The sequence below is a fragment of the Balaenoptera physalus genome (assembly GCF_965194825.1).
Source record: "Balaenoptera physalus genome assembly, chromosome: 11".
NCBI classification, from domain to species: Eukaryota; Metazoa; Chordata; class Mammalia; order Artiodactyla; family Balaenopteridae; genus Balaenoptera; species Balaenoptera physalus.
This window is the reverse complement of record NC_138896.1, coordinates 75,484,136-75,511,248: the sequence shown is the minus strand read 5'-3', so window position 1 is coordinate 75,511,248 and position 27,113 is coordinate 75,484,136. Positions and strand designations below refer to the sequence as shown.

Here is a 27,113-nt window from a genome sequence, read left to right as displayed (position 1 = left end):
TCTCATTAATATTGGACAATGAAAGTCAGCCTCTTGAGCAAACATTAATCATTAGCCAATTGCTGAAAATTAACTACTGATCTATAAGGACATGCCATGGAACCCCACACGGTCTTTCATTTATGGACCCACCCATTCCACGTGCATTTCCTGATGTGCCTACTGTGCGCCCGCACAGGGTTAAGTTCACAACACCATAAAGACCAGTCAGACTCAGCACATGCTACTTTCATCCAGAGTCACTCAGCTCTGGACTTCCCTGGTGGCACAGTGATTAAGAATCCGCCTGCCAATGCAGGGGACACAGGTTCGAGCCCTGGTCTGGGAAGATCCCACATGCCGCGGAGCAACTAAGCCAGTTCACCACAACTACTGAGCCTGCATGCCACAACTACTGAAGCTCGCGCACCTAGAGCCCGTGCTCCACAACAAGAGAAGCCACCGCAATGAGAAGACCGCGCACTGCAATGAAGAGTAGCCCCTGCTCACCGCAACTAGAGAAAGCCTGCGCGCAGCAACTAAGACACAATGCAGCCAAAAACAAATTAATTAATTAATTAAAAAAAACAAAAACAAAGTCACTCAGCTCATCAGCCAAAGAGCCAGGCTGTCAGAGCCCAAAGCCCATGTGCAGAACTGCACCCCACACACCAAGCCACTTCCCACAGCAGTTATAGAATAAGGCGGAAAGGGGTGAACATCTGCAAAGAGGAAAGCAAGTACTACTTGCACATAGGCAGGTGGGGTGGAAGGTGGGGCCAAGGATCAGAGAAGGCTGAACTGAGGGCAGCACACAAGCTCTCCTAGAAAAATGGCATCTAGGCGTGCAGAACTACACTCGCAATTCAAACAGAAAGACAACAGAGCAAAGCCACGGAGATGAGGTACGGAAATAAAAGCCACCTTCTAGGCAAAGCCCAAGGAGACAGGTTATGAAACTGTGTTTCAGGTATTTCAATTCACACCACTCACTATGTGAGATGCTAAACTATGGACCATGCAGAGCCCATGAACTTGCTTTTTAAGCCCAGGAAACACTGCGTGGGAATCTCGGCCATGGAGGAGAGAATGCAATCAAAGTAGGCTGTCCCACAGCGTTCCTGGCCCTCATAAGGCATCTGGTCCCCCTGACAGGAGTCCCCAGCCAGCACTGCTTCCCAGAGATGCTCCCACCACTCTGCTACTCCGAGCCCTGGAGCTGGGGCACAAAACGTACAAGGCTGCTCAGCTCGGAAACCCAGCTCCCACGGTGCCTTCAGCCAGGGGTACATGAGAAGCAGGGTCACGAGACCCTCAGCTTTTCAGGAGTAAACACGTGGAACTTCCCACCTACCCCCCGCCAAGGACCTCGAAAGAGTCCGCAGAGGAACCTGCCACACAAGGAAATCCTGAGTACGGCTCAGAGGAAAGACTGGGTGAGGAACTTCTCCTGACAGTGTTCATTCAGTGGTCCTCAACAACCCGCATTCATGACCATCTTCTACACACCGTCAGGCTCGTCGCTATTGGGGTTCCAAAATGATTCACTGTGAGTTGTATTCTGAAGAGGCTTGATAAGACAAAGATAAGATGTGCACATAAATAACCAAAATATAAGGTGTTTTATATGCAAAGTGCCAGCGGAGCAGTGCAGATAAGAGTGTTACTTCTAATCAGGGTCAGAAAAGGCTTCACAGAAGAGACATCCTTTGAGATTATTCCTGAGCAGCTCTAAGGACAGTGACGGTGACAAAGGGGTGGAAGAGAGGAAGAGGTATTTCAGACGGAGAAGAGGCCAGGAGGCGGCCAAGAGCAGGGAGGGGTGTTTACGATCAGCTGGTGGGCTAACAGACGGGGGTGGGGGGGTGGGTATGAAGGAGAGGCACAGAAGGTGAACCAGAAAAGGTCGGGTAGACCAAGGAGCACCCAGCCTTCCCTCGGGCAACAGGTCGCCCCTGAAACCTCAGGATCACTCCTCTAGCAAAAGCCATCTGACCGCAGCGTGAATGGAGAGGAAGGGGAAGACATGAGGGGCTTTATAGAGGCCAAGTGTCAGCAGTCTAAAAACACAAAGGCAAGATGAGAAAGGGGGCAAAAAGGGGGTCAAAGACTGAGTAAACCTTCTCGTTGAGTTTATTTATTGAGCACCTGGTAAAGGGACAGAGCGGCCTAGGCCACGCGCCCCGCCCTCGGTGGCTGCAGACATCAAGGAAGGTCAGGGCTGGCAGCTGGGCGCCCCTCTTTGGACAGTTCTAATTTGAGGCCGGTCAGCGCTATGGAGAACTGGGCCCGGGGGTGGGGTGGGAATTCCAGTAGCAGGATGCCCAGACTGAAGCGTTCAGTCAGTTTGTGATTTAATGAGAAACTGAAGTTTGGGAAGCGAAATAAAGCATTTTCCAACACAGTGAAGTACAGGATTGTGATCATCCCCACACGACACTCCATAAAGAAGCGCTCCTTGCCCCCTGCCCCATGCTAAGAAAAAAATTAAATAAATGATATACGCTTTCAATAAGTGGAACTGAGGAAATCCTGCTACTGACTGATCTAGGAGGGAGATTGCTGTGGGAACTGAGTTGCACCGTTTCCATGGCTGCAGCCTCCACTAGTCCTTGCAAGTCCACAAATGAAAGCTGCATAGAAACTTGAGATTGTTTATATATATATATATATATATATATATATATATATATATATATATATATATATATTTTTTTTTTTTTTTTTTTTTTTAAAATCTAACCCTGGGAAAACTTGCTGCCCCCAAGGTAGTCTCCAAATCCCCAAAGCTGGCTCAGTTAGGTACAACCCAGACCAAACGCACATTGGACCAAGGGAGATGGCCACATTTCTTACCCAACAAAAGTAATAATTTCACTGCAAACTACCTGTAACAGGCAGAAACATCTTCCACAGAGCTGGCCCTGAATCGTACTCTAAGCACTCAACATCTACATTCCCGACAGAGCTTGGAGGCAAAGGAAACCACCAGCTCCCTGACACGTACAGCTTTGCAATCCGTATCAGTCTCTGCCTTTTGTTTTGCCATTCACATTAATTGAAAGGTATTTACTACAGATGAAAAATAAGCTTCGTTCAGCTGCCTCTAAACCGATCCCAAAAATAGAGCAATCACTTTGGTACAAATTGGGTCAAATGTTTTAAAAAAAAAAAAAAAAACCAGCTCCCTGGCAGGAGGACTGACATGGCATGGGACCTTGCTAAGAGTCAGGGGGGAATCCACAAAGATCTTCCCTTCCCACAGTGAGAAAGGAAATATTTAAAGAGTTAGGCAGAGCTTAAACTCGTCTGGCCATGTGACCAGCCAAGTGAACACAAGACACAAACTTGAATGCGATAAGTTTCAGAATGTTAAGAGGTCAAAGAAATATATGTTGGGTTTTTTAGAAAGGATTGCCAAACTAGCACACTGCCCTCTCCCACCCACAAAAGGCCAGTGTTTTAAGAACTGTCAATAAAAGATCCACTGGGGAGGGACTGCCAGGGGGAGGAAGAGAGATTTATCCATTTCCTATGTTTTATTCCCTCACTTATTAGCTGAGAAATCCAAATGGCCCAACAGTACTTATATTAGTGCCCTGAATTTCCCTGGGAAAAAAAATCAGAATATTAATGGACTTACACATGCAGCTACATTAATTATTCCATTGATCTGAATTAATCTGCCTTTCAGAAAGGTATCTATTTTCTAAGTTTGTTTAATCATGTTCTCTTGAGCTACAAAAAGCAACAAACTGGGTCACCATCCACGTTGTTAAATTTGGTAACAAGGCTGACACCATCTGTGGCCTAGACTGTGATGATCTAGCCCCATTGATGGGGGCTTTTCACTACTTCTGCTTTTCCTTTGAAATGATTGTCTAAAGTCACATGTCTACAACTAAATCAGAAGCTATTTAAAATATCCAAAGTCACACAGATCATCTCTAGCACAGTATAAATATATACTAACAGTAAGTCTTTACATGTGTTTCCAACTCCCATTTACAGTTGTGCTTTCAGTAGCAGTATCCAAAATTTTTTAAAATTCCCTACACATCAGACTACAAAAGCCCAAATATGAAGAGACGTCACACTACATCTGAAATGTGCCACACATTTTAAATGTAACAGGAAATCCTGTACATAAACCATGAAGTCTAAAATCATAAGAGCATAATGTCAACATCTACAGACCCCGGCAGAGCTCTCCCCTCACTAGTTTTGACTTTACAACACTCAGCTAAGAACATCCAGCCCTACAAAAATACAGCTTCAGCATGAGAAACCAAAACCAAATGGAACCAGCTAGGGAAAGCAAACAATAGGGAGAATTTCCTGTTATCCGGGACCAGCCCCTCATTCACCTCCTTTCTGCACGGCCTCCACTCGTGAAGGACTGATCCTTGCAAAGAGGATGCTGCAGCACCAGAAAAATCCTGAAATGGCTTCTGAATCATCAAGGAAAGATTACAGGATGTCAGAGGTAAAAACAACCCTGGTGATCTTCCCATCCGATCCCCCGAAATGACAGGGGGTAAACGGCAATGCAAAAAGGGTCTGGGAAATGCCCCAAAATACAGCCAGTTGACAGTCCACTGGGACAACTCCTAGTCCCACTCCAGTGTTCTTCAGTGCTTTTTTTTAAACTATATCAACCTTTCCCAAAGGAAGTTCCATGAAACACTGTGATGCACTCTGCCAAAAAAATGTTTAAAGAATCCATGACCAATTACTTTTAGAGACTAGCTGAGTTAAACAAAATGAAACTGGTTTTTTAACTACAGACCTTCCTGGAGCTTTTACTGAGTTAATGTGCACTATAAATCTTTAAGAGAGCAATAAGGTATATGGAAGTATCCCAATTTATTTCACCATAGAGTCATTTTATCTTGGAGCATTTCATAGGACTAAGTGGAGAAACTTCAATACTCTACTGTACACTCACCAAATTATGCGCTACGTGGATTAGTTTTGTTGTGTTCTACTTCTGTAAAAATTAATAGTTCAGGTACAGAAGCTATGATAACTCTCTACTTACCAGAAAAATTAACCAAAGTACCCACAACTCCCAAATAACACTAGATTAAAAAAAAAAAAAAAAAGGCTAACATTACTAGGAAAAGAATGGTCGACAAAAAAAGCCTATATGGAGAGAAAAGTTATTTTTAAATCTGCTACAAACCTCTTCCATGAAAAGTTCCACATCTATTTATACAAGATTCATGACTTTAAACACTTTCATTCAGTATAAATTTGAGAATACAGGTCAAAAAAAAAAAAAAAACCACACCACTGTTGCAAAGCTCCGTGAAACATCACATGCATAGCTGTTAACTTCAACCACCCAGAAAGCCAGCTGCCAGCTTCCAGCTTCAGTATAGAGGTAAATGACAAGCACACATCAGGACAAGCAGCAACTCTAAGGACACTTACCAAGTTATGATTTGTTGAATTAGAATCATCTTCAGGGAATGGGATGTAAATAGCTAAGGCCACACAATTGGCAAAAATAGCCAATAATATAAATATGTCAAATGGTCTGAAAATTTTTGTTAAGGTATATATGTGTTACACCAACATAAACCATCTCTCTCGTCACACTCCCGATCACACCACTTTTGAACTGCTTTTTAAATGAAAATTTTACACACAAATCCTTATTCAACTGACTGCTGTGACTACGAGGTTTCCAGCAGGAGTAATAGTTAGTGGTCAACTCACAGCAGATCTTCCTATCAAATGACGTCTCCACGCCCTTTTCTTCTGTTGCAAGGATCACGTTACACTCATTCTTCTGTTGGACATTTTATATGAAAACCTAAAAGTACATCCAATTAGGGCACTGTGTGAAACAGGTTTCTACTTCGTGTCGTTTTCACAGCAACAAGGGCCTTAGAGAGCTAAATTCCTGGCTGCTGTAGACACAAAGAAAAGCCATCATGAGACAAACCTCTTCCACAAATCCTTGTCACCATGTGTTACAGCCGTTTTCTTGGAGGCTCTTCTTGGCTGGGTCAGTCTGAATCTCTGTCTGAACTGGGATAGGACAAGTCACCAAGGACCTTCTCCATTCCACCTGTGACCGTCTGGTGGCTGTTCCAATCCCTCGCTGTAACAAGCAAGCCAGGCTTCACCTCCCTCCTCCGCTTTCCTTCCTTACTAATCAGCGGTTATCACTGTTTTAGATTACAGCCGGACCGGAGCTCCATTTATAACGTGTTGTTATTGTGTTCAATTTATAAACAAATTAAATAAAAGGCCATAAGAAATCACCACCAGACACTTTCAGAGTTCAATTTAACATTTCTAAATCTCAGGGGTCTGTCTGGAAGAATCACTCTGAGAGCAGCCTTCAACAGATACTTGCTTAAACCTTCTGGTGTTATTATGAGACACTGTCAAAACTGGCAATACAAAATTTGACATCTGCCAAAATGACTGTTTTTCCTCTCTTGGTTTTCAGCCTTTCCAAATGCAAGGTTTCACGAGCACCAATCTAATCTCCAACTCCGGGCTTGGTTGTACGACACTGTTTCTCCCATACACTCACCCACAAAAGGCAAGGCCACAGTTTCACTAAACATCTCCAAGTCCTAAAGCTTTGAGGATATGCACAGACCTTCTCCATTCATCCTGATTTCCTTCTGGGAAATCCAAAGATGCTGAAGGAAACAGAGACCCCTCATGTCTCTGGGGATACGATGAGTTTCATGAAGCCTCAGCCTCTTGAAGAACTTTAACGCTCACTGAAATATGGACGTGAAAGACGTTATTCCCTTACTAATTTGATGGGCTTATTTTTAAAGCCAGTTATCCTTCCCTCATAGTTGTTCTTTTAACTCATCTAGTATTACAAAATCTCTTATGTAGGGACCCAACTTTAAGGCAGTCCACCTTAAAAAGACTTCAGAATCTCCTTTTCATTTTTCCTTTTGGCAGTTCCTTCCAAAATTTTAAAAGTCAATTGCCCCAGGGCTATCCTATACGGAAACACACTTACTGTCTCTCCCCTCCCCCACACCACCATTCTGCCTTATTAATTTCCTGCTACCTAAATGATAAACCAGCAAATCTGAGAAGTACTGATGCTGTTCAGGAAAGCGAACATAAGAGTACTTTTTCTTCATGGTGGTCCAGTTTCAGACTCCAGGTACTGGTGGAGCCTCACCCACTGCCACAAGATTCTGACAAGCCAAGCAGATCAGAGCATCAGAGAAACGGGTGGGTCTGACCCTAAATATTCCTTCCTCGTTCCCCAAGTGCAGGACACTCTGCTTTGCCTGCATGTAAAGGCAAACAGCAGGTAAAAACTCACTCTCCCCGTGCTGACAGGGCCTGGCACTGCTGGCTTTAGGAGGCTGCCTGTACCCTGCTCCCTGAACCTGAAGAAAACTGTCATTTGAAAAAAACAAATCGTGTATCGTTTCAGGATCTATTGTGCAAACTTCCCCATTTGTTGGGGCGGCTTCTCCCTGCACCGGCAGCCACAGCCCCTAATTCCTGCACACACGTCTGGCAGTGCGGGAAAGGGAGTCGGCAGCACCATCCAGGAATTCTCTCCGTTCACATAAATTACTATATACAAATTACTGTGCACAAAGAGAAACAGCACCAGGCCTCCCACCTCACTCCACATGAAATTAATGACCCCACCGAGAGGCCTCTGCTTACTCAGAGTCACATCAAGCCAACCTGAGGAGGACGAGATCTTTCTGGCTAAGTACAGTCTGTGCCTCTGACTGCTGCCGTGCCACTTGAGGGGCCCTGTGGAGCCGGCTCCCTCCTGGGCCGACACCAGCGTTCGTCCTCAGACTCAAAAAGAACCTAAAGAGAAAACACATCCACACAACCCCAGCCATGTGAGAGACACCGCAACTCCCTCTGGAGAGGAGACATCTGTTCTAAAAAGGAAAAAGCACATGAAAACCCCTCAAATCCTACACTTGGCTACTCTCTCCAAAACCTTTCTAGACAGTTACCTCATTTTAACTCTCTGAGAGCACAGAAAGTAGCCAGCTAAGACAGAGGGCGTGCAAAGAGCTGCCTAGCTAGGCACGCAAATGATACGGGGGTTTCAGCTCCACTTTCTAGCCCGTGTCACCGACCCCCTCCCTTTGTGGCATGACCGTCCCTCCCCCCCCACCCCCCCCACCGGGCTCCGTAAGGAAGCCCTTCATTCATACTCCTTCCCATGCTTAGGAACTGCTCTAAGGCCCAGGTCAACTCCAAATATACTTCTGGGAGAAGGAAATGCTGTGTTTTACCCAAACGGATGAATCATCTGACTAATTAGAAAGCCATTTGCTCAGAAAGAAGGCCTCAGTCAACCTTTTCTGAAGAGTGGCAGGCACTGGAACCTGGCCTCCAGGTTTAGGGGAGGGAGTAAGCAGGCAGCACACCCTAGTTTTCCAAGATCTGGGCTCTAACAACCCTCCTGGGGCAGTTGGAGTTCAGTTTTAAAAATACAAAGGAGACACCCAGAAATGTAACTCCAGTCCAAGGACACAGACAGAATTTTTTTATAAAGGCAGCAACTGCAAATTCCTCCACTGAGAGGGCTGTGCTCTAACCCACACGGGCGCTGAAAGAAGAGGCACACACAAACCTCTCCCTTCACATGCTCCCTCACGCTCACGTTTCAAATGCTGTTTTGGAACTTGTCAAAAGGAAATTCCAGGAAGTCATAGCATTGATGAGCAAATTGCTCCCTCCCTATGAAGCAAGTGTACATATTTGTAGCTACCTGAACAATCAGACTCACCAAATGTCAGATCTACAAGCCATCTTAGCATTAATTGGAGTTTCCGAAGCAAATTCCAAACCTCAAAATGAGAAGACTCCACTAAAGGTCAAAAATGTATTTATTTCTAGTACAGTTTTTTTTTTTTAATCAGCATACCTTATTTGCAATAGGTTCAATGCATACCACTGCCAAAAAACAATGGTGCATTTAAACTAACCATCTAGTGTCAAATGACCAAAGGTTAATTTCATATTTTAATTATCTACCACTTTGAAGTTTCAGGTTGTCACTCCCTCCCCCACCACTACACACACACACACACACACACACACACACACACACACACACACACAGAGTAGCCTATACCTACCCAAAGAGATACCCCCTCTGCACCCAGAGGAGATAGGAAATTATATACCATGAAACCCTCTACACACAACTTCTTCTGCTGCTCACATTCCAAAATGCTATCACTTTGTAAGTGCCATTTCAGAAAGCAAATCCTTTTAAAGAACAGATGGTAAAAGAGAAAACGAGAAAGCCTTCCCCCAAAAAAGGATACTTCCATTCCACTATACTAATGCAGGCTCTTCGGATGGGGTTATTGAGTGACAAACAGAAAAGGGCGCGGGCAGGTCGGCTGTTGGACGAGTTACCCTGTTTTTTGCTCTTGGCGTATTGCTGACGTTTTCTTTGGGAGAGAGATCCTACAGGTGCGGGCGCAGAGGTGCTCATAGTTTGGGCAGCCTTGGCCTGTCTAGCAGCGTCGATCGCGGCTTGCCAAGACAGGACGGTTTGCTTGGAGCTATTCGGCTGAGAAGTTGGTCCTTCACCAGAAAGAGGGAGTCTGGTGCCTCTTGCATAGTTTGCCTCTGGGAAGAAGGAGAAAAAGGAAAATTAAAAAACAAAACAAAACAATGAGAATCCAGTGTCAGAAGAAAGCTAAAGTGGTTTCCCATCAAGAACAGTAGGGAAATCATCCCCATGTTTCCATTTGAAACCTCATGTCCTATTTTTCAGAAGCAGGGTTTGGTCAGCAAGAGTAGCAAGAAAAGTCCACAAGCCCTGCCCAAAGTGTCAGTAACACAGGACCACTGCTGCATCACGCCCAATGGGTTAGTAACTCCCTACATCCGTGTCTTCACAAGGAGTCTTTCAGTGCATTCCTTCAGACAAACTGAGGTCATTCCCACATTTATTTCAAATCTTTTCTGACTTTTAAAACCCATGTATCTCTAATGAGTTAACAGATACGTACAACAGCTTTTCTTCAAAATAACTACCATCACAAAAAAAAAAAAAAAAAAAGCAGTGGCAATAATTCAACAGTCTTAATCATTTTCAGGGTGTTACTCCAACATCTTTCCATAGCCACAAATGCATTTTTTTCAGCATGGAAAAAAAAAATCCTCCACTGGCACCAGGGCAATACCAAAAGCCCAATAACCAATACCTAGATTATGCACTGACACTTCCTGCAAATGAAAATTCATGATGCTTGGTACTCATTTCCTCCACAGTCTTTGGAAAACAGAAAACATCTTTAGGGCTTTTTTGCATTTTAAATTGCAGCTGCAGCAGTCAAGCCAGCATCCAAAGAAACAGACAAGGCAGGCAGCCTGCACCCTTACACCTAGGATAGACAGGCTGGGTTATGCCAGCGGCCCTCAAGGCCTAAACAGGAATCACCTCAGTGTAGGCTGGTATCCAAGTGTACACAGGGTAGAACCCCAAGGGTGTTCCATGTGCAAAGCCCTCTCCAGCCTGGGGTCAGGCCAAGACCCAGGCAGGTCTCCCCGGCACCTGCCTACCTCTGGTCACAACCTCCTTACTGAGACAGAAGTCAAAGGGAGCGTGGTGGCAGAGGTAGAGGGATGGGCATTTGCAAAACCAATTCTTGCTCAGTAAAAAGCAAGGAAGAGTCAAAGCGAGCACACGTCTGCCTGGCCAGCAGCCTGAGAGGGGGCCGCGGGGTTGGGCAGCAGACGGTCTGAGCCAGGGGAGGAGTCGCCCCAAGTCTTCCCTTGGGGAGCGCTCAGCGGGAAGGCTGCGAGCCCATGGAGGGTTGTGGGGGACTCCAGTGACCTCCAAGCAGGAGTGAAGAGGGCTGGCCAGGAGCTGCGCCCCCTTCCCTCGACCCAGCCGGGCCGGCATGGTAACTGCACGTGGCCGGGCTGGGGCGCAGAGCCTCACAGCGGCAGCGACTCTCCGGGCATTGCTAGGTTACCGACGTGTGCACAGCGGCGCTGCGAGCGGGAATACGCGTTCCACCCGACCCCCCGGCCGGCGACTCCGAGACCCAGCCTCCCTCTCAAGGGTAGGGGGATTCTTCACCCACCGGCAAGAAGGTTGAAACCTGACAATCCTAGAATTTTCCGGATGCCACCAGAGACCTTCTTCCTAATTAACCAGGGGCCCGGGGAAGGAGATGAAGAGGCTGGAAAGGGGGCTCCGGCTGAAGACTCATAGCCACCCCCTTTCCATCGCTCGGGAGCGTTGGAGGAAAGTTGAGCCCGAGGACACTGAAGCCGAATCACCTCGGCTCGCCGCCCCTCCGGCGGCACAGTACTCCACGGACTCCACGGCCGCCCCCACCCCACAAATGCCGAATTAGCTCTGACATTCAAGGCCTGAAGGGGAGAACGGAGTGGCTGTCACGCATCTCCCCTTTCTATGTAGACGACACCGAGCTAGAAGCATCCTCTCCAACCCCCTCAACCCACCAGCGCATCAGAGATGGGAGGGGGGTGAGAAGGCAGAGGGGGGTGGGAAGAGGAGGACCACGACAAGGATTAGATTTGGCAGCGGGTGCCCAGGCTCTGGCTGCTCACCGTTCGCGTGGTCCGCTTGCTGCTGCCGTTGATGCTGCATTTTTTTCATCATCATCATCATCATCATCCACGAACATTTATTGAGCGCCTACTGTGTGCAGGGCACTGTGCTAGGCGTTGGGGCGGGGGAGGAACGGGTAAGGGGGTGACCGATAGGTAGGAGCCGCGATCCCTGCCCTTATTCAAGCTTCAGCAGGGGGTGGGGAGGGACGGGGACAGATAACAGAAAATAAGAATAATTTATAAAAACCGCTGGCCACCCACGCTCCCTCTTTTTCAAAATCGGAGCAAAATAAACTTTTTTTAAAAAATAAGATCGGATGTATATATTATCTTGATAATATATACATGTAATTTTTTGCTGCAAAGGAGAATTGGCTTGGTCCCCCCCCTCTAGCGGAGGGACGCCGCGAGGATGCCGGCCCGGCCGCCGGGGCCGCTCGGCGCGCCCCCCATGCCCGCCCGCTCGCCCGCCGCGGTGCCCGGTGCCCGGTGCCCGCCGCCGCCGCCGCCGCCCGCGCCGCCGCTGGCTCGCGACCGCGGGCAGCCGGAGCTCACATCCGGGGACGGAGGCGCTCGCTCGCTCGCTCCGCGCCCGCCGCGCCGCGCCGCACGCCGGCTTCGCCCTGGCGACGCTGCGCGCCCGCCGCCGCGTCCCCCTCCCTCCCCCCGCCCGCCCCGGGCCTCCCACGGGCCGCGCCGCGCCCCGGCGATCGGAGGCCGACCCGCGGCTCCCCCAGCACGGCCCGCGAGGTCGGGGTAGCCGCCGCGTGGGACTCGGGGGCCCGCCACCCCGGCCAGGCTTGGCAGACCCGCGGGCGCCGAAGGGTTAAGCGCGCTCCAGCCGCGGGCCTCCCGCTTAACCCCCTCGGTACCGCGGCGTGCTCTCCCCTTCCCCCCGGCGGGGCCCGCGGATCCCGCCGAGGCCGGGTGCGGATTAACCGCTCCTCCCCCGGCATTTCTTCGGGGCGGGGGCCGGGGGACGCTTAGGCTCCCGCGGCTGGCCTCGGCTGTCGGCGTCGTCCTCCCCCGGAGCACACCTGGAGGAGGCCCCGCCCCCTGGGAGCACAGGTGTCGGCGGGCGGTTGTCGCTCGGTTGGCGAGGAGCTCTGCCCGGCTCCCAAACCGCTCCGGAGCCAGGCTGGAGCCCCCGCCCCCCACTTTTCCTCGGCCCTTTCCGATTGAGGGGGGATGGGGGAGCCCGGCTGTCTGGAGAGCACTCGCCGCCCCAGGTAACAGCACCTTTAGATCTAACCTGGTTTCCAGAGTGTCCCTCATCCCACCCCGCCCAGCTCTGGGTCTGGCGCCGCTGCGGGCTTTAAGATGGTTGGGGGAGGGGGAAGACAGCTCTCTTTCCCACTCCCTCCCTCCTTCTCCACCCCCACGTGTGTTAGGAGGCAGGTACTGGGAAGTAAAAGCCCGAGGTCTTGCAAACTGCTTGTGTCGCGTAAAAGAACAGGCAGTGCTGCTAGAAACTGCAGACTCCCGTTTGGGAGCTGAGGAGAGGAGTTTGTTTTACGGTACCTTCACTGCCTCATTTTTGGGGGTGGGGGTTTTTGCAAACGGCAGTTCCCGTCTGGAGGGGAATCTACTGTCTCTAGTGCATGACTGATATTTCCCATTTAGCGTTGTGCTGGTTGTTGAATAAGGACGTCTGCTTTGTTACTTCACAAGATTCGATTTATTTGCTTTTCTGATCTGCATGTTCCTACAGCGTTTTAGAATGTTTGAGAACAAAGTCTTTAAAGCGAAAATAAAGCAAAAAGCTCAGCGTGAACTAGGAAATTAAGGGAAGGTGCTCCTTGGCCAAAGAAGGCACGCTGGGCACCCTCAATTGTTGGGAGCCATCTGGGGAGAGAGAGGGGGGTACCAAACAGACGTTCCAGGGGTCTTCCAGAGAGGGGCACCGGGACTAGATGGATGGAAACAACCAACTTCCTTGTCCTTTTCCTTTTTTGCTTTGTTTTTGGAGGGGAGGAGAGGCAATGAAAGAGCCCTGAGGCCTAGTTAGTAATATTTATAAAGCTGGCCTGGGCCACCTCACCCGAGGCTGATTCTGAGCCCAAATCTAAAGGGACAGAAGCCGGTTCCCTTCAGAGAGCTTCCCATCCATGGACCCCTGAGTCCTGAAGCATGTTTAAAATTCACAAGTACACTTGTCGCTTTCAGAACTCTAGGTCTAAAGCTTTGCCTCTTGAGACCTGTTCTGCAAAATCCCACCCTAATATTTGCTCACAATTCAGCCAGCATTCACAAGGCACCCGTTAAGAACAGGTGCTGTAACAGGTATGAAGAAAGTGCTATGCAAGCATCAAAGAGATTCATAATAGAGGGATTCTGAGATATTTTCACAAAAGAGATGGCATTTTAACTGATTCTTAAAAACTGACAGGGAGGGGAAGAGGGAGCGATAAGTAGGTGGAGGACAGGGTGATTTTAGGGCAATGAAGCTATTCTGTATGATACTGTAATGGTGGCTATAGGACATTATTCTTATGCATTTGTCAAAACCCATAGTAGTGTACAACACAAAGAGTGAAGCCTAGTGTAAACTATGGACTTTAGTTAAGAATAATGTATCAATACTGGTTTATCAGTTGTAACAAATGGACCACACTAATGCAAGATGTTAATGAAAGGAGAAACTGTTGGGGGAGAGAGTTTATGGGAACTCTACTTTCTATGCAATCTTTCTGTAAACCTAAAAATGCCCTTAAAAATAAAGTCTATTAAAAACAGGTGATTAATTTTATAGTGTATAAATGGGGTAAGAGGAATGAGCTTTGGGGGAAAGAGTGAAGGCAAGGGAGACTGCAGTGCAGGATAGGATGTGTTTGAAAATTAGCAGGAGTGCAGAGCAGCTGAGGCGCAGGCCGCTGGGCTGGGGAAGGAAGGCTGTGATGGCCAACGAAACGTCAGTGAAGGAAGGCTTGCTGGCTTGCTAAAAAGACCAGATTTATCCTTTCTGCAGTGGGAGCCAGTGAAGGTGTTTAAGCTGAGAAGTGACAAGATTAAATTGTGACTTGGGTCTCCCAGTTTTACACTTTAGATCTTAATGAGTTTATGGAATTAGAATTTTTAACATTTTTCCATCCCAGCTTCTGAATCCCATCTTTGCCGTGTCTCCAGGAAGCTTTTTTTTTTCTTTTTTTGAGGGCCTTCATTCAGCTTAGCACTGAATGCTTTGGCCCATTGGGTAATTTAAATACTTATATTCCCATGATAATGTGAATTACTGAATAAATAAATAATAATAGCTAATATTTTTTAAAGGCCTCCTATGTGCCAGGCGCAAAAATAGGCACTTTACATGTATTACCTCATGTAATTCTCATAATGAGGCTATGAGACAGGTACTATTAAACTATTAATGCCCTCATTTTACAGATGACAAAACCAAGACACCGAGGAGTTAAGTAAATTGCCCAAAACCACACACAATTATTTAGTAGCTGAAACAATAAAACATGAGGAAAGGCTAGAATAAAAGATTTCACCTCTAAATCAGCCGCACATGATAAGACCCAATTATGTCACTAACACACTACTGTGGAGTTTCAATCCCTAGGCCTTTATATATAAAACACTGCCATTTAAAGGCTCCACGCTGGCATTCTAGACGTGGTGACCTGCGTGAATTTCATTCCAAAAACCTTGCTGATACCCCAGGCCAGAGCCTCACCACCTCACACCCCTGGGCCATTAACTAGATGCCCCATCTCCATTCCTCTTCCCACAAATAGCCCATCTTTGGCTCAAAAAACACCATGCCACTTACCTAACCAAAAAAAAAAAAAAGCCGGTTCTTCCTTCCTTCCAAGTCCAATCTAAACTCCTCTAACCAGCTTTCAACCTTATCATTTCACACCATTCACCTTCACCATGGTCAGCAGCCTCCTCATTAGGCCGTGAACATGCTGTGCTCATTCCTGACTCTGCCCTGGCTTGTGTTTATTTGCTGACCCAAAATCCTGCCTTGCTGGCCTCTAACTAAACCCTTTCTATTTAACGAGTCCCCAGCAAGTCTTTGCCTCCTCCCAGGAGCCTGCTCAGATTTCTCCAGCGACCGCAAACACGCGTGTGCCCTGGCTCCCATCTCCCCTTCTCTAAAGGCCTACAGCACCTGGTTATTCCTTTGATTACATACCTTCTTGTGTCTTGTTTGATTGCTTTTTGGCTATAAATCCTGTCTCTCCAAGCACAGTTCAGGTCCTTAAGCAAGGATCACCTCCTTAGCCCCCTTTCCCCCACTGCCAAGTGTTCTGCTCACAGCAGGCACTAAATACTCTGGTTAATCTGCACAGGATCATAAAAGCCCACAGATATCGGTAGAAATTGTCAGCTAATATTTACAAAAATCCCATAAAGTTTATGGCAGGACACTTGGCCTTTAGATGGGAAAAAATATAAACAGAGGGAAAAATTGGGTCCTTTGCACTCCAGGAATTCTAATTAAGGAAGACAAATAAACAGATCCTGAAGGCTATATGCACAGTATAGCCATAAACAGACTGTGACGTTGGGTCTAAATGAGTCTCTCCATCCTCAGGCCCTAAGGAGGTAGCTCTGACCCACTAACCACAAGACAGGTGGATAAAGGGGGTGTGGACATGTGTTCCAGGTAGAGGAATGGCATGCACAGAGTCAGGCAGACAAGTGCAGAACATGTGCAGAAATCAGCAAGTAGGTGGTTAGGCTGGAACCTGTGATTACTTCAGAGACAGTCATGATAAGTGAGGTGGCAAAGGCAGGTTGGAGTAGAATGGCAGGAATCCCTAATATCTGGTTCACCAGTTTAGGTGTTGTCCTGTAGGCCAGTGATTCTCAAGCTTTTTGGTCTCAGAATCCCTTCACACTCTTAAAAATTATGGTAGGGACTCGCCTGGTGGCCCAGTGGGTAAGACTCCGCACTCCCAATGCAAGGGGCCCAGGTTCAATCCCCGGTCGGGGAACTAGATCACGCATGCATGCCACAACAAAGATCCTGTGTGCCACAACTAAGACCCGGCACAGCCTAAATAAATAAGTAAATAAATATTTTTTTAAAAAATTATGGTAGACCTCAAAGAGCTTTTGCCATGTAGATGGTCTCACTTGATATTCACCATATGCAAAATTCAAACAGAGAACATTTTAAAAATCATTTATAGTTCACTTTAAAATAGTAATAAGCCCATTACGTGTTAACATAATTTTTTAAAGGAACGTAACTCTAGTTTCCAAAACAAAATAATGAGAAGAATGGCATTCTTTTATATTTCTGCAAATCTCTTTACTGTCTGGCTGAAAAAGAAGACAGCTAGATTCTCTTATCTCCTTCAGTGTTCAATCTGTAGTGATAGATTGTGTTGAAATAAAGGACAAATATCCAGCCTGACACAAATATGAATTTGAAAAAGGGAGGACCATTTTAATAGCTTTTTCAGATAATTATGGATACTCTTCTTTGGTATGACACCCAAACTGGACTTTTAAAGGTTAGTTGAAATGTGGAATTTAAAACCATAACAGTGCAAACTTTTTATACACTGTTACATTAAAATCACTCAGTTTATATTGCACTGTGAATGGATCTTTCTACCGATGCAGAATTTGGTAATATCATGCATTGGTCATTTGGAATATTTTGACTCACTGAGTTACACACAGATTTTCCAAATATTGACATGTTTCATTATAGTATCAAAAAAAAAAAAAAAACCCCACATTCATTGTTATCACCACCAAGCTCATCAGAAAGTCTTTGAGCATTGGGAAGTTGTCAAGCTCTCAGTGGTAGACAGAAGTTTTTCAAAATTCTAATTTTCACTTGAAAGCTCAAATTTTATAATTGGCACAAACACTGTCAAGTTTTTTCTTGGAGGTGACTGGCTCACTTTATTCATTTTCAAGAAAACATCTGCCAAATACTTAGGTCTCAATAACCAAAGTTTGTCAGTAAAAGTGGTGTTCCATGAAAAAAGCAACCATTCAGCTTTGCACCTCAAACCATCACACAAGTGAGACAACCATTGTATGCAGCAGTAATGTTTTATACATACATCCCAATATGTCACCCAGAATATTAAGAAGACATCTACACAAGGATTGAGATTTAATAAAACTAATCATTTTTACTGCTTCATCAAGGAGATTCTTAAGTAAAACTGGCTTTTTTTTTTACTGTGAGCACATGACAGAGACTGTGCATCACATGACATCCACCAGTACACTTTGGTGTCACTGCCCTGATTCATGCTAAGACACCAGCACTTTTAACTACTGTTGATTTCGCACCATCAGTGCAAATGTCAACACAGTGGAAACAGCGAAGAAGTTTTAGTGGTCCTGTGAAAATAGTTTTGACCTCAAAGACCCCTTGAAAAGGATCTTAAGGTCCCCCAGGTAGGAGTTACTAGATTAAATACAGGATGCTCAAATATTGCCTGGGACATAGATATACTAAAAAATTTTCTGTTGATTATTTGAAATTCAAACTTAATTGGGTATCCTATATTTTTATTTGCTGCAACTGGCAACCTTACCTCTGGGGTTTCATCGACCACACTTTGAAAACAGCTATTCTGGGGCCATCTTTGGGCAGAGAACTGGTATCAGAGTTGTGCTTCATGAAAATAGCTCTAACCCCAGTGGGCAGGATGGATCAGAGAGTAGAAACATTTGTAGGTGCAGGAAGTTCTGATGGGTCAATTAAGAATATGTTACTTTTTAACTATAGCTATTGAGAGGGGCAATGCTATTCTTAACTTGGGGAGGAAAACATAAAGACCTGCAGAAGGCAGCTTCCAGCCTGGCAGGTGGGGGGAGGGTCCCCTATCCCACTATTCTAACTAGCCACCCTCCTCCCAACACCCCACCCCCATCAGGACTTCTTGATTACAACTGACTTATACCCCCACCCAGCAAAATACACAGGCCTTTCTTCTTGCGTTGGCACATGGAAAGTAGAGCCCAGCTGGTCTTTATCCTTCATCAACTAACTATTCACTTGAAGAGCCAGATTTATGTTTCATGTCAGGCTATGTAATTCCAGTTCCTTTAACTGGTTCATTCCCATCCCCCTTGACCCAATTCTTAAATCTTATCCATCACTCTCTGATGCACCAAATCCTCTCCATTTCCCCAGTTGGGAAATCCTGGCAAAGTCTAGTATATACAGTTGACACCCCATTATCCACGCTGACTGAGGGAAGCAGCAAAGGGGGCAAGTCTTGTTTCCCATCTGTGAAATAAAGTGGTTATAAAACATGATCTCTAAGGTTTCTTACCATTCTAATACGGTGTATTTGAGAGATTAGACTTTAGAGCCAGGTAGATCTGGGTTCAAATCCTGGCCTTGCCAGCTACTAGCCATGTTGCTCTGGGGAAGTCACTTTCTCTCTTGGGACAAAACAGGAATAATATCACCCATCTTATTGATTTATTGCGAAGATTTAAAATAATGTTGTAGGGACTTCCCTGGTGGTGCAGTGGTAAAGAATCCGCCTGCCAATGCAGGGGACACAGGTTCGAGCCCTGGTCCGGGAAGATCCCACATGCCATGGAGCAAATAAGCCTGTGCGCCACAACTGCTGAGCCTGGGCTCTAGAGCCCGCGAGCCACAACTACTGAGGCTGCATACCACAACTACTGAAGCCCACGTGCCTAGAGCCTATGCTCTGCAACGAGAAGCCACCGCAATAAGAAACAACGCGCACCACAACGAAGAGTAGCCCCCGCTCGCCGCAACTAGAAAAAGCCCGCACACGGCAACGAAGACCCAAAGCAGCCAAAAATAAATAAATTTTTTTAAAAATAAAATAAAATAATGTTGTAGAAGCACTGATACATACCATCAACTTGAATCATATACCTTATGTGAATTTAAGTATACGCAGTTGCAAGGAGAGAAAGGAAGGAAGGGAGGGCACCATTTAAATGGTGCTGGCAGGAGTCTGCCCTTCCTTTGGTTGGTCTTAGTTCTTACCTTTATGGCCTGACCTCAATACTTAACTCTTTGCCCCCATTAAGATCAATCCATTATGATGACTCTCCTTTAGTTCATGAGTATTCTGTCATTCAATATAGTCCCAAAGCAATAGAATGCAGTCGGATTTTTTAAATAGTTTTTGTATTTTGCTTTACATATTTTAATTTCCTGTACATGCTTTATTATTTAGATTCAACAGTCAATACTGACAACCCCAAAGGAGATAAAGTAGAGGACAGAGATAATAGTGAAATAGGTATTTACATCCATGCACATAAGTGCAGCCCCATGGCACATACTGAATGTGACAGTGGACACACACACACAGCACATCCAACATTGGGTTTAGTCAGCACTACTGCACAGCCACGTCCAGGTTAAAAGCAGCTAACCGCTGGAAATAAAACTGGTATATTCACACGCTGCAATGGAAAAATAACACAAGCCTCATCTGACCAAGCACAGGAGCAAATTTACGAGGACAGGAAGTTGTTTGGGAGATCCAGAGAGTCAATAAACGTCAGAAATTTTATAGTTCAAACATTATAGTTTCCTTTCGTTTCTTCAGAGCAGTTGTTTATTCAATTCGCAAAACAAAAACTGAAGCTTAAATGGCACCAATATCTCTCCGACCTGGCACCGACAATATATGCGGACCTGTTCACTTTTCTTACTACTTTAAAGAAAAATCTAAGTCACAGATTCTTGATACTTATATGTCTTTTCAACTTTTCAATCAATGTTTTGGGGGAACATTAAATAGGAAATGATAAAAATATTAAGAATCTTTATTTCATTAATTTTAAATTGTTTTCATAACACACAGAAATAAGTGGTAACAAATCTTGAGTGATTTGAACCCCTTTAAATCCCCTTTGATTAGCAAAGTAGAGAGTACTGGGCCAATTTAAGAACATTTTCTGTTTGACAAAAATGCAACATGAAAATGCAATATCCTTTCTTAGCTTCATGATTATGGTCACAAGTGGATGCTAAAAATTGAAATTGGACTGTGAGTTTGAAATTTTGATAAAGTAGCCAGATCTTTATATGTCCTAGGTTATTAGGACATACACACAGAAAAAAAAAAAAAAAAAAAACAAAGCTTCTTTTGAAAGGGTTCCAATTTGAACCAAAAAAAAAAAAAAAAATTAAAAAAAAGGGTTCCAATTTGAAAAACTTTTATAAATGAAAAAAAAAATTGTAGGAGCCAAAAAGACATTTATTTGAAGAAGAATCATTATATAAAGTTATATAAGTCACTAAGGATTATCTGTTTTGTGTCCTAATAACGAGGTTGGCAATGTATTGCATCCAAAAATATGGAACTTCCTATTTGTCAGTTTTATCTTTTTTTTTAGGTTGCTATTTTTAATGTGTGTTTATAATACACTGAAGACATCTCAGTCAATCATGTATTGAGCAAAATAATCACCATGGCAGGGAGACGCACCTGGTAGTCTTTATCGTCAACACATCTATAAAACTGGATAAATATTTGTTAGTGTTCCATTTTGATAAATACAAGGAACACATGGGGCTGAGAGGGAAACATATCCAGAGCTTCATAATTTTTCAAAGACTGACACTACTTTAATAGTAAATAGCAAAGAATGCCAGGGTGGATGGGAGGGGCTTCGCAAACACTCTACATCAGAAACAGGCTAGACTTTGATGTGGCAGAGTAACCAAGTGGCTGAAGGACAGAACACCACACACCTTGTCCTGTGAAGCTAAATGCCTAAGTGCTATGAAAGGTCTTTCAGGATTCTTAACTCTCTACTAGCTTGCTCCCCCTCCCCTTTCCCTCAGCAGGCCTCTCCTTGGCTTCCTTTCCCAGCTCCTGCCTAACTGGGACCCTTTCATCACTCACAGGCCTTTCTTCTTAGAAACTTCTTCCCTCTGGTCCCTTTGCTTCCTCCTCCAACTATTTCTTCACAAATCTCCAAAATTCCCCAACTATTATAGCTCACTGCAGACTGCAGAAGGCAAAGTGAATAAAAAGAATCCTACAGGAAGAGTTAGAAAATTGATGGTCACGTTTTGGTCACACTTAGCCGACGTCCTAGAACTCCTCAGTGGTACACTTTAGAACTAGAAAAACGGCCGTAAGAGTGAGGGGCTCTGAGTCCCAGCTCTGCTCGCCACTAGCTGGGTGAACTTTAGCAATCACAGTCTTTCTGGACTTACTTCTTCATCTGTGAAGTACCTGCCTCACAAGGTCACAGGGTGTAAGAGGATCATAGGAGATCACTATGGGAGAGCATTTTATAAATTACAAAGCACAGGACCCACAGTTTCCAAAGGTTTCCTACAAGAGCAGCATCAGCTTCACCTGAGAACTTCTTAGAAATACAAATTTTCCAACTCACCCCAGACCTACTGAACCAGAAACTCTGGAGGGTTTCTGGGTGAGGTCCAGCCATCTATGCTTTAACAATTCCTCCAAGTGATTCTGATACCTGCTAAAGTTTGAAGACCCTGCACTATACAGATGAATTGCTTTTCATGAGATTTCTTCTGGTTGCAGCTTTCTATGGCTCTGAATAGAATCTATGCCAGCATCAGGAATGTTAATGCCCTTGTATTGCATTGGTACTTATCACGGGATGAACACAATAGCTTACTCTCCTCTGTTCTCTTCTTGTTTCTCACAACATTCAACAAAGTAATGCAATTGGATCCATCTCACGGAATCCCAGAGCACTTATAATGTGGATCATACAATTTATGACATCTTTGAGGGCTGAGAATTATTCCACCACAAGGCCAGCCTAACACCTCGATGGAAGACTATGTACTATGGTTTCAAGGATACTAGAAAGATCTAATTCTACACGTTTCCACCCAGCTCACTGATGCCAGAAATTCCATCATCAGAGCTTAAAGCTTTAGTCCTCCACCTGAAATACCAACATCCCTGGAAATATCACAGCAAACCCTTTATTTCCCAGGTAAATGGTCCTGTTCTCAGGAAGTGGGATGCCCACGCCTGCTTTGGGAAGCATACCCTAAAGGGCTATCTGGGGTCACTACCGGTAACTCTGCTTCCTTCACAATTTTGCCCAAAGCCAGGTGTGCACACAGAACCAGGTGTACATCATAGGTGTGTTAAAACTTAAGGATTGACTTGGGGAGTCTCAGGCTGAAGGAGGAAGAATGAATAGACCATAACAGAGACAGAACCAAATGGGAAGATTCCTCCTTTTTGGTGCACTGGGAAAGAGAGAAAACCTCCCAAACTATCATGGAAACAAATCTTCCGATTTCACTGGGTCCTCTTCTTCCTCATCTGTCTATACATTTGACATTCTGGTGTTCTTTTTAAAAAAAATATTGTATTTATAAAAGTATTGTATAGTTTGCAAAGCACTCTTACATGCAGCATTTCATTTGCTCTCTACAGCCCATGAAGAAGAGAAAATTCCTCATTTTGTCTAGGAGGAAATTTGTGCAAGGATTCCATCAATAAGTAGCAGAGCTCACTTAGATTTGAACCCTGGTTTTGCGACCCCAAGCCTACTTCTTTTTTTTTTTTTTTAAGATTTATTATTTATTTATTTATTTTATTTACTTCTGGCTGCATCGGGTCTTCGTTGCAGCATGCGGGATCTTCTTTGAGGCATGTGGGATCTTTCGTTGCAGCACGCAGGCTTCTCTCTAGTTGTGACGTGCGGGTTTTCTCTTCTCTAGCTGTGGCACGCAGGCTTCAGGGTGCGTGGGCTCTGTAGTTGTGGTGTGTGGGTTCCAGAGCGCATGGGCTCTGTAGTTTGTGGCACGCAGGCTCTCTAGTGAGGCTTGCAGGCTCAGTAGTTGTGGCGCTGCGGGCTTAGTTGCCCCGCGGCATGTGGGATCTTAGTTCCCTCACTGGGGATCGAACCCGCATCCCCTGCATTGCAAGGCAGATTCTTTACCACTGGACCACCAGGGAAGTCCCCCAGGCCTACTTCTTTTATCTTGGTGTGTATTTTCAGTCTGGTTTGCACCCTATTGCTGAGGTGGTCTGTGTATTACCGGTCAACTCCCACCCTCCCTTTAGGAGAGGGCTTCTGGGGGTGTGGAGCCCTGGTGCAGAGCATGAACCCCAGACTCCCATCATCCAAGCAGGCTCCCAATTTTCTCCAACTGCATACCTCCTCCCTGCTTTTAGAGCACGGAGCTTGATGACTCCACAGATGGGCAACACTGCCAGCCATGGAAAAGAGGTTCTGCTACACATAACTGTATTCTGAAAATATCACTCTGGAAGTGTGTAGCTGAGTCACAGAGTTGGCAAGAGAATAACACACAGGCCAGGCCTTTCTGGCAATGAGCTCCACGGGGCTCTAGCAGGGGGCCCAGGGCATGGCCCTTCCCTGATCTAAGCTGACAGCTGCTGAGGCCAACCTGGAAGGACATTCCTTGCACTGTCATTGAGGTCAGGACACTTGGATCATGCATAGAAGTCTGGCCTAAAGTTTTCTAAAATTCCTTCCATGCCTCCCATTCTAACTTATAAACACAAAAAGTCTTTACTCTGTTATCTGGACTTCTTGTACCATTTGTACGACTCAGGCTCTCACCTCTGGGATAATGGATCACAAATCCACACTTCTAGTGCTGCCCTTTCACCTAAGCCCCAATGCCCCACCACCTAATGCCTGCCAGATGTAGTTGCCATGAAAACTAAGTGGAAATGCCTTAAACCAAAGTAACTCCTCCTTATCCTCTGCAAACCAGCTCTCCAACCCCATAGCAACTTCTGGCACAACTATTTTCTCAACCATCAAGACTCAGCGTGGTGGAGTTGTCTTCTCTTTCATTTTATATATTTGGTTCATTGCCACTAATTTCTCTTTCCTGAGCACACTCTTCATACTGCTGCCTGACTTATCTTTATTAAATCTTTCACTGTGCTATTCTCTGATCCAACATTTTCACTCTTGCTTTATAGCCATGAAAACAGTACTTCTTAACCCTGGCTACAGGTTAGAGCTTCTTAAAACCTTTAATGTCCAAGTCCCATCCCTAGAAAATTCTGATTCAGTAGGCCTGTGGGTGGGGGATAAGACATCATATCATTGAGAACCATTGTCCTGAATGACAGTACTTTTCTAACTTTAAGTTGCACGGGAATCACCTTTGGATCTTGTTAAAATAAAGATTTGGATTCAGTAGGGCTGGGGTGGGCCTGAGATGCTGTGTTTCTAACAAACCCAGGTAATGATGATTCTCCTAGTTCCAAGACCATACTTTGAGTCTCAAGGTCCTAGCACACCAAGTGTAGGAGCTTCAGCATTACCTGGGGGCTTTGGTGACTGTAAGGCCCTTCCTCATTTCCCAGGCTTCCTGTCCTCACTAGTACAGCTCTTGACTCCTCCTAACACACCAGCCCTGCCTTGCCATCCTGATTTACTTGGAAAGCCTGACTCCCTTCTCTCTGCCTAGTTAAATCTTACCCCTCTGTCAGTTTCCAGCCTAGGCCCTCTTCTCCCATTTAGCCTTCCCCAACCACTCCATGGCTTATTCATTTCTTTTTCCTCTAATCTTCCACAACTACAGAAAGTGTGGTGATCATTCTATCATACAATAAGCTCTGCAGCTGACAGCAAGAAGAAAACTGGAAGAAGAGAGATGTGGAACCTAGGAACCATTGTTGACACATTGTGACTGCAGGCAGGTCATTTTCTGTTTCTGAAAAATGCCTTTGAATTCAACAATACATTAAAAAGGTCATGCATCATGATCAAGTGGGATTTATTCCAGGAAGACAAGGATGAGTCAATATCTGCAAATCAGTCAACATGATACACCATATTAACAAAATAAAGGATAATCATATGAGCATCTTAATAGATGTACAAAAACATTTGACAAAATTCAACATCTATTTATTATAAAAACTCTTAACAAAGTGGATATAGAGGGAACACACCTCAACATAATAAAGGCCGTATATGACGAGCCCACAGCTAATGTTATACTCAAGGTGAAAATCTGAAAGATTTTCTTCTAAGATAAGGAATGAAACAAGGATGCCCACACTCACCACTTTTACTCAACATAGTGTTAGAAGTCCTAGTCAGAGTTATTAGGCAAGAAAAAGGAAAAAAAGGCCATCCAAATTGGAAAGGAAGAGGTAAAACTGTCCTATTTGCAGATGACATGATACTATATATAGAAAATCCTAAAGACTCTATCCAAAAACTGTTAGAACTAATAAATGAATTCAATAAAGTCGTACGATACAAAATTAACATACAGAAATCTGTTACATTTTTATACACTAATAACAAACTATCAGAAATAGAAAATTAAGAACACCATCCCATTTACATTTGCATCAAAAAGAATAAAATACTTAGGAATCAATTTAACCAAGGAGATAAAAGACCTACACACTGAAAACTGTAAGACATTGGTGAAAGAAATTGAAGAAGACACAATAAATGAAAAGTATTCTATGCTCATGGATAGGAGGAATTAGTATTCTTAAAATGTCCACACTACACAAAGCAATATACAGATTCAATGCAATCTACAGATTCAATGCAATCCCTGTCAAAATTCCAATGACATTTTTTACAGAAATAGAACAAACAATCCTAAATTTATATGAAACCACGAAAGAACCCAAATAGCCAAAGCAGTCTTGAGAAAGAAGAACAAAGCTGGAGGTATCATGCTCCCTGATTTCAAACTATATTACCAAGCTAAAGTAACAAAAGAGTGTGGTCCTGTCATAAAAACAGACACATAGATCAGTGGAACAAAAGAGAGAGCCCAGAAATAAACCTACACATTTACAGTCAATTAATTTACAACAAAGGAGCCAAGAATGTACTATAGGGAAAGGTCGGTCTCTTTAATAAATGGTGTTGGGAAAACTGGATAGTCACATGCAAAAGAATGAAACTGGACCACTATCTTACACCATACATAAAAATAAGCCCAAAATGAATTAAAGACTCGAATGTAAGATCTGAAACTATAAAACTCCTAAAAGAAAACGTAGGCAGTAATGTCCTTGACATTGGTCTTGGCAATGATTTTTTGAATTTAACACCAAAAGCAAAGGCAACAAAAGCAGAAATAAAGAAGTGGGACTGCATCAAACTAAAAAGCTTCTGCACAGCAAAGGAAATCACTAGCAAAATGAAAATCCAACTACTGAATGGGAGAAAATATTTGCAAATCATATACATGATAAGAGGTTAATATCCAAAATATATGAAGAACTCATACAACTTAATAGCAACAAAACAAAACAAAACAAAGTCTGATTTAAAAATGGGGAAAAGATCTGAATAGACATTTTTCCAAAGAAGACATACAGATAGCTAATAGGTACATGAAAATATGCTCAACATCACTAATCATCAGGGAAATGCAAATCAAAATATAATGAGATATTACCATACACCTGTCAGAATGGCTATTATCAAAAAGATAAGAAATAACAAGTGTTGGCAAGGATGTGGAGAAAAGGGAAACTTCTCTCCCTTTTGCACTGTTGGTGGGAATGTAAACTGGTTCAGCCACTAGGGAGAACAGTATGGAGGTTCCTCAAAAAACTAAAATAGAACTACCATATGATCCAGCAATTCCA

General features: G+C 44.6%; 1 protein-coding gene across 9 annotated transcripts in view; it reads right to left on the bottom strand.

Annotated features, from left to right (window-relative positions):
- Positions 1-11,953, bottom strand: part of CACNA1D (calcium voltage-gated channel subunit alpha1 D) — a 319,798-nt gene extending 307,845 nt beyond the window's left edge. For 7 of the 9 annotated variants that reach the window (XM_082414400.1, XM_082414402.1, XM_082414405.1 and 4 more), the window contains exons 1-3: positions 11,557-11,952; positions 9,288-9,597; positions 5,416-5,521 (exon numbers count right to left, since the gene is read on the bottom strand). In XM_082414400.1, coding sequence (XP_082270526.1) covers positions 5,416-5,521; positions 9,288-9,597; positions 11,557-11,623 — 483 coding nt within the window. In that variant the 5' untranslated portion in view covers positions 11,624-11,952. Of the gene's footprint in view, positions 1-5,415; positions 5,522-9,287; positions 9,598-11,556 lie in introns of all 9 variants that reach the window. The other 2 variants (XM_082414398.1, XM_082414397.1) reach the window with 1 other exon arrangement.
- Between the last annotated feature and the right edge of the window lie 15,160 nt (positions 11,954-27,113).